An 18,908-nucleotide genomic window follows, 5' to 3' on the forward strand; every position below is an offset into this window, starting at 1 on the left:
TCATTTAACATCCTTCTTGCAAGAGATCATCAGGCCAAAGAAAAGCATAAGTGAAACATACAACTACTAGCCAGGATCTTTACAAATACAAAATTATAAGCATTATTTGAAGTGGGACTTACTGATGATGGGTACTGAAGGAAACCAGAACATGTTACCCCAAAATATGCCCCTTTGACATAAAAATTTTGAGCTGAAGGCAATTAAGCAAACAACAAATTGAGAAAAAGCTCCTCCCTTTCTGTCTGAAGGCAGGATATAAATTTTCCTTTCACTGGCAAGAGACACTTATCAGGCCAGAGAGGGCACCAAGAATATGCAAACAAACCTGACTCCATTAGTTCCCTCTCATATACTTACCTTCCCGAAGTATGACTCTTGGAAGTGTAAAACTGCTTTCCTTTATCCTGTCATTTCTCTACAAATTTAATATTCTTTGTTGAGGATGCTACACAAACTGAATTTCTTTCTTTTTTAAAATAAATTTATTTATTTTGTTTTTTTGTTTATATATTTTTGATTGTGTTGGATCTTCGTTGCTGCACGCGGACTTTCTCTAGTTGCAGCGAGCAGGGGCTACTCTTTGTTGAGGTGCGCCGGTTTTCCTTGCGAAGCATGAGCTCTAGGCACATGGGCTTCGGTAGTTCTGCCACGCAGGCTCAGTAGTTGTGGCTCACAGGCTCTAGAGCGCAGGGTCAGTGATTGTGGTGCAAGGGCTTAGCTGCTCTGCAGCATGTGGGGTCTTCCCAGACCAGGGCTTGAACCCATGTGCCCTGCATTGGCAGGTGGATTCTCAACCACTGTGCCACCAGGGAAGTCCCAAACTGAATTTCTAAGCTACACCTTTGAGTTACTTTCCTCCCATGTGATGTATGTTGCATGCGTTAACAAACTATTTGTTTTTTTCTTATTAACCTGTCTATAGAGTCTCAACTGAACACCAAAGATGGGTAGAAGTAAAGTTTTGCCTGCCCTACAGTACCTTGGCCACATTCATGTTAAGTTATACAAAACCAGGAATGAGGAAACTACTAATTGATAACTAAGATCTGTTTAACGTTTAGTTTACCATGTACCAGAAACTATGCGAAGTACTTTTACATAAATTTTATTTCATCAACACCACATCTTTAAGGTAAGAACAAGTGGTGGCCCCATTTTATAAAGAAACCAAAGTTTAGGGAGGACATAACTTGCAGAAGGCCATGAACTAATAAAAATGTGGAGACAGAACCTGGCCCTAGGATATAGGATTCAAGATCCCATGAGAGGAGGTGAGCTGAACCTGAGCAGCCCAACTGTGAATTCTCTGTGACTAATCTAGAAGGAGCCTTGTCAGAGCCAGAGCCCCTAAACATGACTTTGCCTAGTGATTCACTTCAAAGGTGATGGGTGAAAAGCCAAATTAATTGATGGAGTTAAGAAATAAATCCAGCTGGAGAAGTCATACCATAACTGTCCTTCAGGGGATCATTTTGTTCTGCAGATGCTGAAGCACTGGTTGTTCCACTGGGGAGAAAGAGCAAATCTTCCAGGCTGTCATCATGGTGCATCTTAAAGGGATCTGGAATAAAGAAGGAATTTAAAACTCATTCCCATTGAACACAACTAGAAAGATTATCATTCCTTTTTATCCTCTGATGAATACTGATTAGCTACATGTGTGTCGTCAACAGTGAGTTAAATATGTGGAGATAATATGTGACTGAATGTGGTAGGGAATCAAATATTCATTAATTCACTTGTGACAAGTTAAAAATACATAATCTCATATTCTCTAAGATTTAATTATCTAAATCAGACAGCCAACAAATACATAAAACTAAAACTACAACTAATGCTCGAGTCTATAATATATTAGGAGGTGAGAGTACAAATATAAACTTTCAATATGTATTTACAGAGCAGACATTCATTTTAGGTTATTAAAAACACACACACACACACAGAACAAGTAAAAGAGACATTTTCACCTCCTGTGGAGAGCATGAAGAAAACTGCATTTCAAAAGCTGTCTGAATGAGACAAGGTGAACTGCTGGTACCTGGAAAGAATGAACTCTAGACTCAGGAGTTGGCATGAGTAAAGGCACTGAAAACATCAGGTAAACTCTGCACCTTCTTACATGAAAAAAGAGCAAAGCCATTTAGGCCAAGCAAGAATTCTGCTCTCCAAGGAGGCCATCTCGAAATGCAACACACATCTGAATTAGCCTGAAAGTTTATAAAAACACACTGCTGGGCCCTAAGAATCTGCATTTCTAACTAGTTTCTCAGGGAATGCTAATTCCCTTTAGGCACTTCCATTGTCAGAGGCAGCTGCACTGAAGTCCAGGCTTTAAGTGAATGTTCATTCCTGTGGCTCTGAAGCAGCTGCCCCTCCCTCTTATAGTAAGGGATTTCAGGCTTAGGGGAGCGCACGGCACTGCAGAATATGAACGAGCAGAAAGGAAACTGAGAAACTGCTGGGGCTGGAGGAGGCCCCAGTGCTGCTGCTTCAGAACAGCAGAGGAGCTAGAATCTAGACAGATTAGAAAGCTTCATTCTCCCCAGTCTTAACTTGGTTTGGGGTACCTGCTGCTTGCTCTGCCTCTCACACTTCCACTGAAGGAAAACAGGACACTTAAACCAGCAATGAGAATAACTGTTGTATGGTTCGCACATTAGGAGGGGAAGAATGCTAAATCACATGTAAAAATCAAAGATTTCTACAAAGTTCTGTCAATTATTCATTACTATTTTACTAGGTGCATATGATATGGCAGACCCTGTGTGTTCTAAAAACCCAAAGATGTATAAATCAGGGTTGAAAACATTTAGGAGATCGATATACTTTAGTTCAAGTCAAGGAAGGTCTTCACTTGAAAAATATTTAAGCTGAGCACTAAAGAACTGAGTGGTTGCGGGACAGAGGAAGACCTTTTCTTTCTCTACCTACATACATTCCCTCTCTTAGTGATCTCATCCAGCCTCACAGTTTAAAATTCCATCTATAAGATGATGACACTCAAGTTTGTATCTCCAGTCATCTCAACCTCTCCCTTTATTTCCTGATTTCTGTATCAAACTGCCAACACTTAATGTATAAAATAAAACCAAAATGTAACCTGTTTCCCAAATCACTCCTCCTACAGTCTTCCCATCTCTGATGGCATTCTATCTTTTTGGTCCAGAACCCTGGAGTCATCCTTGGTTTCTCTCTTTCATACACCACATCCAAGTCGTCAGGAAATCCAGCTGACTTGACCTTGAAAATGTCCCCCAGTGGGCTTCCCTGGTGGCGCAGTGGATAAGAATCTGCCTGCCAATGCAGGGGACACAGGTTCGAGCCTTGGTCCAGGAAGATCCTACATGCCGCGGAGCAACTAAGCCCGAGCACCACAACTGCTGAGCCTGGGCTCTAGAGCCCACGAGCCACAACTACTGAGCCCGCATGCCACAACTACTGAAGCCTGAGCTCCGCAACGAGAAGCCACCACAATGAGAAGCCTGCACACCGCAACGAGGAATAGCCCCCGCTCACCGCAACTAGAGAAAGCCCGTGTGCGGCAACAAAGACCCAACACAGCCAAAAAATAAATAAATAAAATGAAAAAAAAAAGGTCTCCCAGAATCTATTTCTTCCCCACCTCCACTACAGTTTCTCACAAGGCTGCAGTGAAGGTACTGCCCAGGGCTGTGATCATTTGGAGACTTGACTGGGGCTGGAGAACCTGCCTACATGATGATGGCTTACTCACATGGCTGTTAACTGGAGGCTTCTGTTCCTCCCCACGTGTGCCTCTCCACAGCAGCAGCTATCGCCAGGGTGAGTAAACCCAGTGTGACCAAGACAGAAACTGTAGTGTCTTTTGTAATCTAATCTTAGAAATGGCATACCATTATTTCTGCCATCTATTCTATTGGTCACATAGCCCAAGCATGGTACGATGTGGAAGGTGACTACACAAGGGTATGAATACTAGGAGGTGGGGATCACTGGAGCCATCGCCCTGAATTAGTAATTAAAAACTACTCACAAAGAAACGCCCTGGCTGAGATGGCTTCCCTGATGAAATCTACCAAATATTTAAAGAAGAATGAAAATCAATTCTTCACAAACACTTCCAAAAATATTAAAGAGAGGAGGATACTTCCAAACTCATTGTATGAGACTAATATAAAACTAGACAAAGACATCTCAAGAAAGGAAAACTACTGACCAGTATCTTTTCTGAACATGGATGCAAAAGTCCTCAACAAATGTTTACATATGTGCCAGCATATAAAACTCATTATATACCATGACCAAATGGGATCCATCTCAGGAATGCAACATTGGTTTAACATCCAAAAATCAATTAATGGAATACATACATAACAACAGAATTAAAAAAATAAAACCACATGATCATCAATAGATGCAGAAAAATCACTTGGCAAAACCCAACACCCTTTCACGATAAATCAAACACTCAACAAATTAGGAATAGAAGGCATTTTCCTTAATCTGATAAACGACATCAACAAAAACCGCACAGCTAAGACCATGCTTAATGGTAAAAGACTGGATGCTTTCCCTAACTAAGACCAGGAACAAACAAGGAAGTCTGCTCTTGCCACTTCTATTTAACATTGTACTGAAGGTTCTAGTCAGGACAATTAAGCAAGGACAAGAAATAAAAGGCAGCCTGATTAGAAAGGAAGAAGTAAAACTTTATTGTAGAGGACATGATCTTATACGCAGAAAATCCTACGGAATCAACTAAAAAACTATTAGAACTAATGAGTTCAGCAAGGTTGGAAGATACAAGATCAATATACAAAAACCAATTCAGAGTCAGAAAAATCTGAAAATGAAAGAAAACAATTCCATTCATAAGAATAAAGAACAATAAAATATTAGGAATAAATTTTACAAAAGGGAGTATAAAACTTACACTCTGAAAACTACCAAAATGTTGCTGAAAGAAGTAAGGTATAAACACATGGAAAAACATTCTAAGTTTAAGGATTGGAAGACTTAATATTGTTGAGATGGCAAAACTCCCCAAATTGATCTACAGATTTAACACAATTCCTACCAAAAATCCCAGCCGATTTCTTTTTCTTTTAATTAATTAATTAATTTATTTATTTTTGGCTGCATTGGGTCTTCGTTGTTGCCTGCGGTTTTTCTCTAGTTGCAGCAAGCGGGGTCTACTCTTTGCAGCGGTGCACAGGCTTCTCATTGCGGTGGCTTCTCTTTTGCAGAGCACAGGCTTTAGGTGTGTGGGCTTCAGTAGTTGTGGCATGAGGGCTCAGTAGTTGTGGCTCGCGGGCTCCAGAGCGCAGGCTCAGTAGTTGTGGTGCACAGGCTTAGTAGCTCCATGGCATGTGGGATCTTCCCAGACCAGGGATCGAACCCATGTCCCCTGAATTGCCAGACAGATTCTTAACCACTGCGCCACAGGGAAGTCCTCCAGCTGATTTCTTTATAGAAATTCACAAGCTGACTCTAAAATTAATATGGAATTCCAAAGGATACAAAATAGCCAAAACAATCATCAAAAAGAAGACCAGGGCTTCCCTGGTGGCTCAGTGGTTCAGAGTCCGCCTGCCGACGCAGGGGACATGGGTTCGTGCCCCGGTCGGGGAAGATCCCACATGCCGCGGAGTGGCTGAGCCTGTGAGCCATGGCCGCTAAGCCTGCGCGTCTGGAGCCCGTGCTCCGCAACGGGAGAGGCCACAACAGTGAGAGGTCCGCGTACCGCAAAAAAAAAAAAAAAAAGAAGACCAAAGTAGGTAGACTCATACTACTCAATTGCAAAACTTACCACAAAGCAACAGTAATCATGACAGTGTAGTACTGGCATAAGGACAGACATACAGAACAATGGAACAGAACTAAGAGCTGAGAAACAAAACTGTGTATCTATGGTCAACAAATTTTCAACAAGGGTGCCAAGACAATTCAATGGGGAAAGAATAGACTTTTCAAACAATGGAGCTGGGACAACTGGATATCCACATGAAGAACAATGAATCTGGACCCCTACACCTTTCACCATACACAAAAATTAACCCACAGTGGATCAAAGACCTCAATATAAGAGCTAAAACTATATACAATTTTTAGAAGAAAACATAAGGATAAATCTTCATGACCTCAGATTTGGCGATGGAGCCTTAGATATGACACCAAACCTTGAGCAACAAAAGAAAAACGAGATAAAGTGGACATCATCAAAATTAAAAACTGGGCTTCCCTGCTGGCACAGTGGTTGAGAATCCGCCTGTCGATGCAGGGGACATGGGTTGGAGCCCTGGTCCGGGAGGATCCCACGTCCCGCGGAGCAGCTGAGCCCATGTGCCACAACTACTGAGCCCATGTGCCACACCTACTGAGGCCCATGCACCTGGAGCCCATGCTCTGCAACGGGAGAAGCCACCGCAATGAAAGGCCTGCATACCGCAGTGAGGCGCAGCCCCTGCTTGCCGCAGCTGGAGAAGGCCCATGTGCAGCAACAAAGACCCAACGCAGCCAAAAATAAATAAATTTAATTAATTAATTATTAAAAACTTTTGTGCTCCACGGACACTACCAAGAAAATCAGAAGATAACCCCCAAATTGGGAGAAAATAGTTGCAAATCATAAATCTGATAAGCGTCTAGTATGTGAAATATAAAGAATTCTTACAGCACAACAAAAAGATCAACCAATTAGAAAATGGTCAAAGGATCTGAATACACATTTCTCCAAGGAAGATATACAAATAGCCAATAAGCACATGAAAAGATAAAAAGATAATCAACATCATCAGCCATTAGGAAAATGCAAATCAAAATCACCACAAGATACCATTTCACACCCATTAGGTTACTATAATTGTTTAAAAAGGGAAAACAAGTGTTGTCAAGGATGTAGTGATTACAAACCTCATAGGTTACTGATGGGAATATAAAATGTTGCAGTTGCTTTGGAAAACAGCTTGGCAATTCCACAAATCATTAAACAGAGTTACCATATGATCAGCAATTCCAATCCAGGTTACATTCCTTCATCTACACAAAATCTTGTACACGAATGCTTTAGAAAGCATTATTTACAATAGTTGGGGGAAAAAAGGGGGAGACCAACCCAAATGTCCATCAACTGATGAATAAACAAAATGCAGTGTATCCATACAAAATATTACATGCCCATTTAAAGAATGAAGTTCTAATCCATGCCAAAAAATGCATGTACCTTGAAAACACTGGGCCAAATGAAAAAAGCCAGCCACAAAAGACCACATATTAACATGATGATTCCATTCATACGAAATGTCCTGAATAGGTAAATTTATAGAGACAGAAAGTAGATTTAGTAGTTGCTTAGGGCTGGGGTGGATAAGGAGATGGGAGTGAAATCTAAGGAGTACTGAGTTTCTTTATGAGGTGACAAAAAATATTCTAAAATGGACTCTGGTGATGGCTGTACATATATGCAAATATAATAAAATCCACTCAATTGTACATTTTAAATGGGTGAATTGTATGGTATGTGAATTACATCTCATTAAAGCTTTCTTCAAAAATTATGTATATCTGGGACAGCTCATGACTGGAGAGTGGTACAGAACATCAAGTACTAGAACATCTGGAACCAGTTATGGGCACCTTTTAAGTTAGATAGCAAAAAAGAAACCATATATAAGTGGAAACAAATAACTTGAACTCTCAACCTCATTAACTCTGACATGGAGGTATCAACTACTGCTTTGAGGTGCTTCTGCAGTCCATCCCTCCCACCACTTCCAACTCTAGGCAACTATAGATAGGCTTTTTTTTGTCTCTATAAATTAGTTAGAATTTTATACAAATTGGGTATAAGTTTTAGTTTTCTTTTTTTTGTCAAATGAGGATAATATATACTTGGCAGAGTTAGGTAAGAAACGCAGATAATATGTATATTGAGGCTCTAGTACTGTGCCTGGCACAAAATAGGCATTTGACAAATGGTGCTATTAGTACTATAATAATTCCTTTTGGAAGAACTAAGGTTCTAAGGTACTATTGATCATTTAGTCCTCAATGAATATGAATTTCAGCTTTTTACTCAAAACAGGTTTTGAAGGGGAGAAAACAAAGGGGTACCTGCCTCAGAAGAAGGGATAAATAGAAAGGAGAAAGGGTCAACTAAATGTTCAGGGGAAATAATTATACCTTGGTTGTGCTTTACAAGCTATATTTAGGCTGAAATGTTTTATCTCATTTACTGGTGGGAATATAAAATGTTGCAGTAGCTTTGGAAAACAGCTTAAATAGTGGTGATTGTGGCATTTCCATGTTTATGTCATAGTTCACATTCAGCAGTCACAAGCAAGCCTTGCACTTACCAGTCTGGATAGGATTCACCACTTGCTCGGGTTCAAAGCAAAAGTTTGTATTTTCTGGCCAGTTCTGGCTGTTCTGATATCCCTGGTAGGCCATTTTCTCTTCAAGGAATTCAGTTGGAGACCCTTTAAATAGAAACAGGAAACAAAAGTTAAAAGGTACCACTATTGACATCTGATTATTTTTGGCTTTTGTAAATAATGCTGCTATGAACATTCAAGTACAGGTTTTTGTGTGGACATACGTTTTCAATTCTATTGGGTATATATGCTCAGCAGTTGAACTGCTAGGTGATACAGCAATTCTATGTTTAACATTTTGAGGATCTGCCAAACTTTTCCATAAATGTATATAAATGGCTGTACCAGTTTATAATCTCACCAGTAATGTCTGAGGGTTTCAATTTCTCCACATCTTCACCAACACCTGCTATTATCTTTTTTTATTTTAGCCATTCTAGATATGGGTGTGAAGTGGTACCTCATCATGGTTTTGATTTGCATTTCCCTGATGACTAATGATGTTATGCATTACTTCATGTGCTTATCTAAGGTCACTTTTATGTTTTTCTTCCCCAAAGAAAGGTTTATTCAAATAATTTACCCAATTTTAAATTAAGCTACTTGTTTTTTTCATTATTGAAATGTAAGATTCACTTTCTTGATGATGTCCTTGGAACACAAAAGTTCTTAATTTCAATGAAGTCCAGTTTATGTACTTTTTCGGTCATCTGTGCTTTCAGTGTCGTATCTAAGAAACCACTGACTAATCTAAGGTTACAAAGATTTATGCCCATGTTTTCTTGTAAGAGTCTTATAGTTTTACCTCTTACATATACGTATATGATCCATGTTGGGTTAATTTTTTATATGGTGTTAGGTAGGGGTCTTAACTTCACTCCTTTGCATACAGCTATCCAGTTTTCCCAGCACCATTTCTTGAAAAGACTGTGCTTCCCCCATTAACTTATCTTGGCACTCTTGCTGAAAAATGTAAGAGTTTACATCTAGACTTTGACAGTTTCTTAAAATGTTAAACTTAGACTTATCACATGACCCAGCAATTCCACTCCTAGGTGTCTACCCGAGAGAAATGAAAACAAATATCTATACAAAGACAATATATGAATGCTCACAGCCATGTTATTCATAATAGCTAAAGACTGGAAACAAACCCCAAATTCATCAACTGATGAATGGATAAACAAAATATGGTACATATATTGGAATACTGTTCAGCTGTAAACGGGAATGAAATACTGATAAACACCTCAACATAGATGGATGAACTTTACAAGCATTAATAAGCTAAGTGAGAAAAGCACGACATGAAAGACTATATGCTGTATGATTCTGTTTATATGAGTTTTCTAGAAAAGATGACTATAAAGATAAGAAGCAAATCATTGGTTGCCTAGACTGTAAATAGAGATGGGGATTGAGTGTACATGGACTCAAGATAACTTTAAGGGTGGTAAAAAAAATTTCTGAAAAATGGATTGTGGTGATGAATGCACAACTCTGTAAATTTACAATGGGTGAATTTTATATATGTAAATTATATCTCAATAAAGTGGTTAAAAAAAAAAATCTAGGACTCCCAGGTATGTGCCTTTAGTATATACTTCCCTTGTTGGGGGCTATGAATTTTTGTGGAGAAGGGTATGGAAGTGAGTGAGGAAAGAAGTTTTGAAAGGCTGAATAGCTACAGTACGAACACGGTTGAAGTTTCCCTACTGCCCTGCTTCTGGAAAAAAGACTAGGACTTTAAAAAGATGTACCTGGGAAAAGGAGAAGGCTCAACCACAGGGTACTTCAAAAAGATCCAGATACCTGCTGCTAATCTCAAGACAAACTTCGAGGGTAAGTGGCAGAACTGTCCCTCCTTTATTACTAGCTAACTCATCAGGTTGCCTTGAGGTACAAATTTTCTCCTTCATGATTGTCCTTTATTTTCATGTTTCATAGAATCACCTAAATCTAATTTCAACTACCTGAAGCATTTGAGGAAAGAGGAGGAAGAGGAATGAAACAAAAAATTTATCCTAGATTACATTCCCTGAAATGTTCCTTCAGGAACACATCCCAAGAGAATGTTAGATATCTGAGGCCATTTTTTTTTCTCTAAACATTTTTACTTAAGCATAATAAATCTGTGGACTTTAAGTTATCTTCCATGCCTGCAAGAATGGAAGGGGGATAATATACTGTATTTTTACTTAAGATATTTCAATTATAATTGTATAATTAAAACTCTTCTTATATAAGTGAAATGCCTAATCTCTGAGAAACTTATCTGCTGAAGGTAGACTGTACATGACAAAGCCTCCCAAGTTCTACCTGTCAAAGAGAGCCTCTAGCAGTTGTTCTTCTCTGAACGTTCCAGGCCTCCAGACCTGCACACAACTAAGAAACTTCTGCTATAAGTTATAAGAGAAGGAAGCAAATCAATTCTTCAGGAGAGACTTTTTCTAAAATTCAGGCAGTATCTGTCATGAATATCTTTTTAAGATGGAAACTGATCATCATAATCATCTTTCATCAGTAACAGTTTACAATGGATGTAGAGGATGTTCCACACATAGCTATTCCCTAGGTCAACTATCAATAAATGACAAAGGTACAGAAGTAAATACACCATTAGTTATGGTACAACCTGGGGACAGGGATTAGAGAAAAACTCAGCAATACAGCTCAGCTATGGCATCTACTACCAGAAGGGAATTAAAACATCCTGCAATGTGGCCCTGGCAAACTCATGTCTAAGACCTCCAGAGGCTGAAATGCAACCTCTCCATCCCCTCAAAGCACTCCCTCCCTCCCCCTTTTGGTCTCTCCCCAGGATTCTTTCTCTTTTCTGTCCCTCCTTTGGCTTTAAGAGAGCCAACTTTAAATGGCATTTCAACACAAGGAAGTTCTCCAGAGCTGACTGTAGTCCAACTGGGTTAACTGTGTGATTTAATATTCTGTAGTAGCTTATATGTAATCATCATTATTTCAGCAGATATATAGGGCCAATTTGATATCTGCCACATTCTGATTTTTAGATGGTGCTGGAGAAAAAGTCGCAAGGCTGACGGAAACGAAAGACAAAATCCTCAAGAGAGCAATAAAACAGCAAGAACGAATCAACTGGTGATTACGCAGCTCTGAATTAACAGCACCAAGAAATATGAAATATTCAAAAAAAACAGAGATTGAGGTTCTTCACTTCAGTTTTCCCCAGGCAAACTTCCCACCTTTTCAATACTTTTTGTTTTTGTTTTGTTTTTTGCAGTACGCGGGCCTCTCACTGTTGTGGCCTCTCCCGTTGCGGAGCACGGGCTCTGGATGCGCAGGCTCAGCGGCCATGGCTCACGGGCCCAGCCGCTCCATGGCATGTGGGATCTTCCCGGACCCGGGCACGAACCCGTGTCCCCTGCATCGGCAGGCGGACTCTCAACCACTGTGCCACCAGGGAAGCCCTCAATACTTTTTGATCTCTTTCCCTATCTGCTGTACACTGCTGGTGTACATGATTTGGGTTATTTATAGGGAGTTCAAAAAAAGAAATAGAAAAACAAGAAGCACCAATAAGAATTATTTTACTCTGAATTATTAATTGACAGATAGATTTCTTATAAACAGTATTAGTGGTCATAATTTGCATATTACTAACAAAAAAAACCAAATCTGTGACCGCTTCTATTTCATGTCCTTGGCTCTTTCCAAATCTGTCCCCCATCCCCTGCCCCAGCGGCAACCTTAGAATTTTAGAGAAGAAGGCACCTAGGAGATCACCCAGTCCAAGCCCCTGAAGTTTAAACCATATCTCATTCAATTATCTATTTAAGCACCTGCTATGTGCCAGTCACTGTTCTAGGTATTAGTGATACAGCAGCAAACCAAATGGTGAAAAGTCCTGCTCTCACGGACACTGATCACTATCATCACCATTACACTGTACTTGGGCACTATGAAAACCGAGCAGCAAGTATTAGTCTAGCTGAGGGTTTAAGATATACCCAACAATGCAAATCTCTGCAAGCCTCAGTTTTCACATCTGGTACCTGCCTTACTTACTTCATAAGGCTGAGGGAGGATATGTGAAAGTGCTTAGAAAACTATGAAGAACATGATAGTCCCACAACTATAATGGGTCACATAGGATAAGTGTCTACAATAACACGTACTAAGTGCTGCTACCGGAGTTTAAAGGTCACATAATATGGTCACGGGATGATCTGGAATATCTTCCACAGGAGATTAGAATTTAACTGGATCTGGAAGGATAGTCAGGAGGATATAATTAAATGGAGCTGGGAGACTGAGAAAGAGACAAAGTGGAGAAGATATCCAGCAGAGGAAAATATGAGTTAAGACCACGGGCAAGAACGGGAAAGTAAGGAGCACACCAATTTAGCTGGAAAACACTTACTGGGGGCAGCAGTTCTCCATAGAGGGCAGCTAGAGAATAGCTAGGGTGTCAAAGGCCAAACAGAGTGGCATCCAAGAGTTGTCTGCCTGTATCCCATCTAAAGGGAACCACCCCAGTCCCTTCAAGGTGATCCTGGTATGGCTGTCCATCGTGGTACTTTGCTTTCCTGGCCAAACGAGTATACTTGTAATTCAGGCAGACCCGAAGTCCTTTGGGGAAATCTGATATACAGACATTTTAGAACTTGAGCCATAAGGCTACACTACACCTGGGCTGCCAGTAATCATTCTTCCCACCTTGAATCTGCCTGAGAATGAAGCCAAAGAGGGGGCAGGGACGACAGAGGGAGAGAAGGAAGAATGGAAAAAAGGGAGGAAGAGAGGTAGAGGAAGAGAGAAAAAAGGGGAAGGTGAGAAAAGCAAGAGAGAAGAAAGAGACTTTTGAGCCAAATATGTTATTCTAAAAGCTTTACATGTTTAAAAAAAAAAAAAACTAGCTGTAGGCAGCCAACAAAGATGAAAATGCAATGCCCAGTTCCTTTAATTGAGGAAAAGTGTAAAAAGTAAGAAATATGTATTTTGCCTAGAGCTGTCTAAAGGTTTCTTCACATGCTAGAAATCTAAATCAGAAAGAAATATGATATTAAAGAAAGAAAACTGGACTGCAAATCAGGAGATCTAGATTCCAGTCCTGGCTCTGTCACTTAACTTTGGGTGTGACCTTGAGACTTTTAGAACCACAAACCATTCATCTATAGTAAAACACCAAACCAAAACAAAACAAATCCACACAAAAAACATGAAACACAATAGGGTTGTGCTATATAATTTTTAAATTTTAATTTTAGTTCTAAAATTAAATTTTAAGACCTTTTAATTTTATTTTATTTTTATTTATTTATTAAATTATTGATTATTTATTATTAATTAATTAATTAATTAATTATATTTATTTATTTTATTATATTATTTTTATTAATTATTTATTTTATTATTAATTTATTTATTATAATTATTAATTATTTATTTATTATTTTATTTTTTATTTATTTTAATTTTAATTCTAAAATTAAATTTTAAGACCTTTGATCTATCTATTCATTTTTATATCCCCCCAAAACCTGGCAAGATATAATATGCACAAAAGTACTCAGCAGGAAGTACTGGTCATTTGCTTAAGCCAGAAAAATTACAATGAATCAAAGAACAAACCACGGTGTCACTAGGAAGGTTCACAAGCATATGGAGGAGGGAAGAAGAAAAAGTGGTAAAAACTTGGATAAATAAAGGGGAAGCGGGGGCGGGATAAATTAGGAGGTTGGGATTAACATATACACACTACTGTATAGCACAGGGAGCTATACTTAGTATTTTGTAATAAACTATAAGGGAAAAGAATCTGAAAAAGAATATATAGCCGTGTGTATGTATGTGTGTATATATATATATATACACACACACACACATATATATACAAACACACATATATACACATATGTATAAACTGAATCACTGTGCTGTATGCTGGCAACTAACACAACACTGTAAATCAACTATACTTCAGTTAAAAAAAAGAAAAGAAGATTCTCTGTTGGTTTGATATCTACCAGGTCCCTGATGTTTTAATAGAATATATGCTTAATAATTCTCTTTGGAAACAAAAACTTGGAGAAATAAATAGCTCTTAAAATTAGTAAAAGTGGGACTTCCCTAGTGGCACAGTGGTTGGGAGTCCGCCTGCCGGTGCAGGGGACACGGGTTCGAGCCCTGGTCTGGGAGGATCCCACATGCCGCAGAGCAACTGGGCCCGTGCACCACAACTGCTGAGCCTGTGCTCTAGAGTCCGCGAGCCACAACTGCTGAGCCCACGTGCCACGATTGCTGAAGTCCGCACACCTGGAGCCCAGTGTTCCGCGGCGGGAGAGGCCACCGCAATGAGAGGCCCGCGTACCGCAACAAAGAGTAGCACCGCGGCTGAAGTGAGCCCGCGCGCAGCAACGGGGGCCCAGTGCAGCCATAAATAAATAAATAAATTTATTTTTTAAAAAATTAGTAAAAGTGCAGTGGATAAGAATCCGCATGCCAACGCAGGGGACATGGGTTTGATCCCTGGTCCGAGAAGATCCCACATGCCACGGAGCAACTAAGCCCGTGCGCCACAGCTACTGAGTCTGCGCTCCACAGCCTGAGAGCCACAACTACTGAGCCCACGTGCCACAACTACTGAAGCCCGCGCGCGCCTAGAGGTCATGCTCCGCAACAAGAGAAGCCAACGCAATGAGAAGCCCGCACGCCACAATGAAGAGTAGCCCTCGCTCACCACAACTACAGAAAGTCTGGCGCAGCAGTGGAGACCCAACGCAGCCACAAATAAATAAAAAAAAATATTTATTTTTAAAACTTTTAAAAAATTAGTAAAAATATTTTTAAAACAGTAAGATTTCATAGGATTAATTTATTTCAGTTCTAAAATAAACTTTAAAAGGCTGTGTTTCTCCTTACATTTCTTACCCTTTCGGAAAAAAGTAGGGTTTTTTTTGTTTGTTTGCGTTACGCGGGCCTCTCGCTGCTGTGGCCTCTCCTGCTGCGGAGCACAGGCTCCGGACGCGCTGGCTCAGTGGCGATGGCTCACGGGCCCAGCCGCTCCGCGGCATGTGGGATCTTCCCGGACCGGGGCAAGAACCCGTGTCCCCTACATCGGCAGGCGGACTCCCAACCACTGCGCCACTAGGGAAGCCCTAACGAATACTTTTTTAAAGTCTCTCAGTTGTAATATCTAATTTGAAAAATATTGATAGATATAACCCATATAAACAAAAGCTCTTTGGGGTCCTTAAAAATTCTGTAAATAGCTTTACTGAGGTACAATTAACATACAGTAAGCTCCACATATTTAAACTGTATACTTTGATTAATCTTGACTATGTATGCCATCACCACAAGAGAGAGAACCTATTCATCACCCTCAAAAGTTTCCCAATTTTTAAGAGTGAAAAGTGGTCTTGATACCAAAAAGTTTGAGAGCTGATGCCTTAAGAGTATTTAGAGACATTCTCCCTCTGGAGAATTCTGCTATTTACTTAGAGAGTCAAGTAAAAAGATAAAGAAGCAAAAAAGAGCATAGATTGGGGCAGCAGACTAAGGTTCTAGTCCAGCTCTTTGGAGAGACCTTAGTTATTAACTCATTGAATTCCTTCAAACCTCAATGTTCTCACCCATATCATCAAAACACTGTACCAATATCTGGTATCTAAGCTCCCTTCCACTTATAAAAGTCTATTATAGGGCTTCCCTGGTGGCGCAGTGGTTGAGAGTCCGCCTGCCGATGCAGGGGATGCAGGGGACACGGCTTCGTGCCCTGGTCCGGGAAGATCCCACATGCCGCGGAGCGGCTGGGCCCGTGGGCCATGGCCGCTGAGCCTGCGCGTCCGGAGCCTGTGCTCCGTGATGGGAGGGGCCACAACAGTGAGAGGCCCGCGTACCACAAAAAAAAAAAGTCTATTATATTAGTCCACACCTCTCCATACTACACTGTAGGCTTATGTATTACCACTATCATTCTTCTAGCCCCCTCCCCCAACACCTCCCCTCTCTTCCCCCGGAGTCAAGAAGTCGAAGACAAAGTTCAGGCTTCACTATGTTCTGTGATAGAAATTTAGCCATCTGAGAAATGAGAAAATAAAACAATATCTCACTAAGGGCTAAACTGTACAATGGAAATGTTTAAAGTATACACGTAAAGAGAAGTAAGAAAATTAATGCTGGCAAGAGGGCTTCACAGATAAGACAGAAGGCAGTCTTTGAAAGTGATATTTTCAATTACTGTTGACACTATAATACATGTGAGAATGTCTTAGATTATAATTACGAATATAAAACAAAACTGGCTAGGGAAACAACGTGTATATCCATACATACATTGATTGTAGAAAGACAAAGCAGTCGTGGCAAAATGCTATTGATTGGTGAATCTGGAAAAACATACAAAAGTTCTTTGTTTTATTTGTTCTTTTGTTTCATTTGTCTGTATATTTGCAATTATTTCAAAATAAAAATTTAAGTACTTCTATTTTCTAAAAATAGAAAAGACAGAAGAAAGCTAACTCCTTTCTCAGATTTTCCACCAACTCTACTTTCTTTAATAGATTTAAATGCTCATATCCAACTATATTAGGATGTCTTTCTCCTCTGTACTAAACAGGCAAAAAGCCCACCAACCTTCCTGATTTGAATAATATTTGACCATCCCTAAAATGGCCGGAGACTTTTTTTAAAGACTTCCAGAGCTCTAACAATATTTGAAAACAATGAAGCATTGAAGGTCTCAAGCAGGAAAGAGATGATGACTTTGAGTTAACAGTTTCTTTTCGGTTTGCTGTAAAACAAACCAGCATGCTTGTCTTGGAAATGTCATTAAAAAAAAAAAACAAAAAAACCACACACACAGTATGCTCGTTTTGCTTAAACCAGAAATCCTGCAGGATGCTCCCCAGAGTGGGCCCAGGTGAAGGATGCCACCATGAGGCCACAATACACCTTAAGTTAGCAATAGTTTAGCTATAAACACTACATTGTTTTCAGCTGTTCCTTTTACCTCCCATGACACTCGACTATCATACTGAACAGTACACTGTTCCTATAAAAACATGTATCTCTACACAACTTCCTTTCTTGTTCTCCAAAGAGATTGTTACATATACTCTCTTCTCCAGCATTTTCCATCCCAACATATAAACTTTTACTTTATAGAAAATAATATTCTTCCACTGCCCTGTCCTCTATTGAAAACTTACCTACATGAGTCCACCATTACTCCTTTCCTTCCTATTTATGAGGGAGGTATAATCTTCCATCTTTTTTTTTTAATTTAAAAAAAAAACCTGCCCAACTAGAGAATATAAGAAATGCATTCTTATATTCTCCTTTCCAAGGACAGCATTTATGCAAGTACGCCCTTCATACTGTCCCTTGCCATTCAGTCCTCCAGCCTCCTAGGCTTGCTTTTTAATCTCTACTCTCCTCCTCTGGTTTTAAGCACAATTAAATCTCAAGCATCTTTAAAACATAAACAAAATCCAAACTGTGTTAAAGAAAATAAATCCCCTATAGAAGAATCTATGGATTAAGAGAACTTTAGATTCTAATTCTAACAAACCAGTTATTAAAAAACAAACAAATGAGATAACTGGGGAAAATACTGGTGAATTGAATACTGAGTGGACATCTGATATTATGAATTGGGGTGTGTGTGTGAATGGGTAATTATGTTTTAAAAAGGAATCGATTTTGAGAGATACAGACAGGTATAAAGATAGGATAATATGATGATGCCTGGAATTTGCTTCCAAAAAACATCTAGGGTTGGGTGAGGGACAGATTGCCCATCTGTTTGAAAAGTTGAACAACCAACTAAAGAGTCTCTGCCTCCAGTCTGACGCTCCTCTTCTTAGCATAAAACATGTTCATATTAGTCCCTGGTTTAAAACCCTTTAATGTTTCCCCATAACCTAGAGATTACAGAGCAAATTTATCACATAAGATCCTATATAAGCCAGTCTTAATGTTTCAGTGTCATTCCCAGCTAACCATACTATTCCTTACCCACATTCCTCTACTCTTTCACATGAGCTGCTCTATCCATCTAGAATACTTTACTTTGCTCCCCCATACTGTCTGCCTGCCCTAAGCTTACTCATCCTCCTAGGGTCACCCTCTAGGAAACACCTGCATGTACCACTCCTCTTAAACACAGGGACTTCTTTCCTCAGTGTTTGCATGGCAGCCTGTGCTTACATGTAAACACGTGATATAAGACATTGCTCAATGGCTCTGTGGCTGGCCAACTGAGAGCAAGGAATGTGTCTCCCCATTCAGTATTCCCAGCCCCATATGCTGTGCCTAACACCTAGATGGTGCCCAATAAATGGTTGTTGAATGAACAAATGACTGCAATTTGGAGGGGAAAAAATTAATCTGGACATAAAAATACCGGTAACTCTGGTGGGCTTTTGTTAGAGATACAACCTTCAAATTAAGATTCTACTTTTTGCAATACCTTTGTTCCATTTAATTTTATTCACATTATATTTTTTGCTGAATACTAAAATATAATCAGTATATAATTTATTTTTTCTAAATGTTCAGGGCTATTAAACA

At 39.6% G+C, this 18,908-nt stretch overlaps 1 protein-coding gene across 1 annotated transcript in view; it reads right to left on the reverse strand.

Annotated features, from left to right (window-relative positions):
• The window catches only part of MAP4 (microtubule associated protein 4), a 168,628-nt gene that overhangs the window by 48,922 nt on the left and 100,798 nt on the right, over positions 1 to 18,908 (reverse strand). Inside the window, 2 exon segments of the mRNA XM_060022383.2 lie at positions 1,451 to 1,564; positions 8,340 to 8,462. Of these exon segments, the coding sequence (XP_059878366.1) occupies positions 1,451 to 1,564; positions 8,340 to 8,462 (237 nt within the window).

Source organism: Delphinus delphis, chromosome 10 (assembly GCF_949987515.2).
Source record: "Delphinus delphis chromosome 10, mDelDel1.2, whole genome shotgun sequence".
NCBI lineage: Eukaryota > Metazoa > Chordata > Mammalia > Artiodactyla > Delphinidae > Delphinus > Delphinus delphis.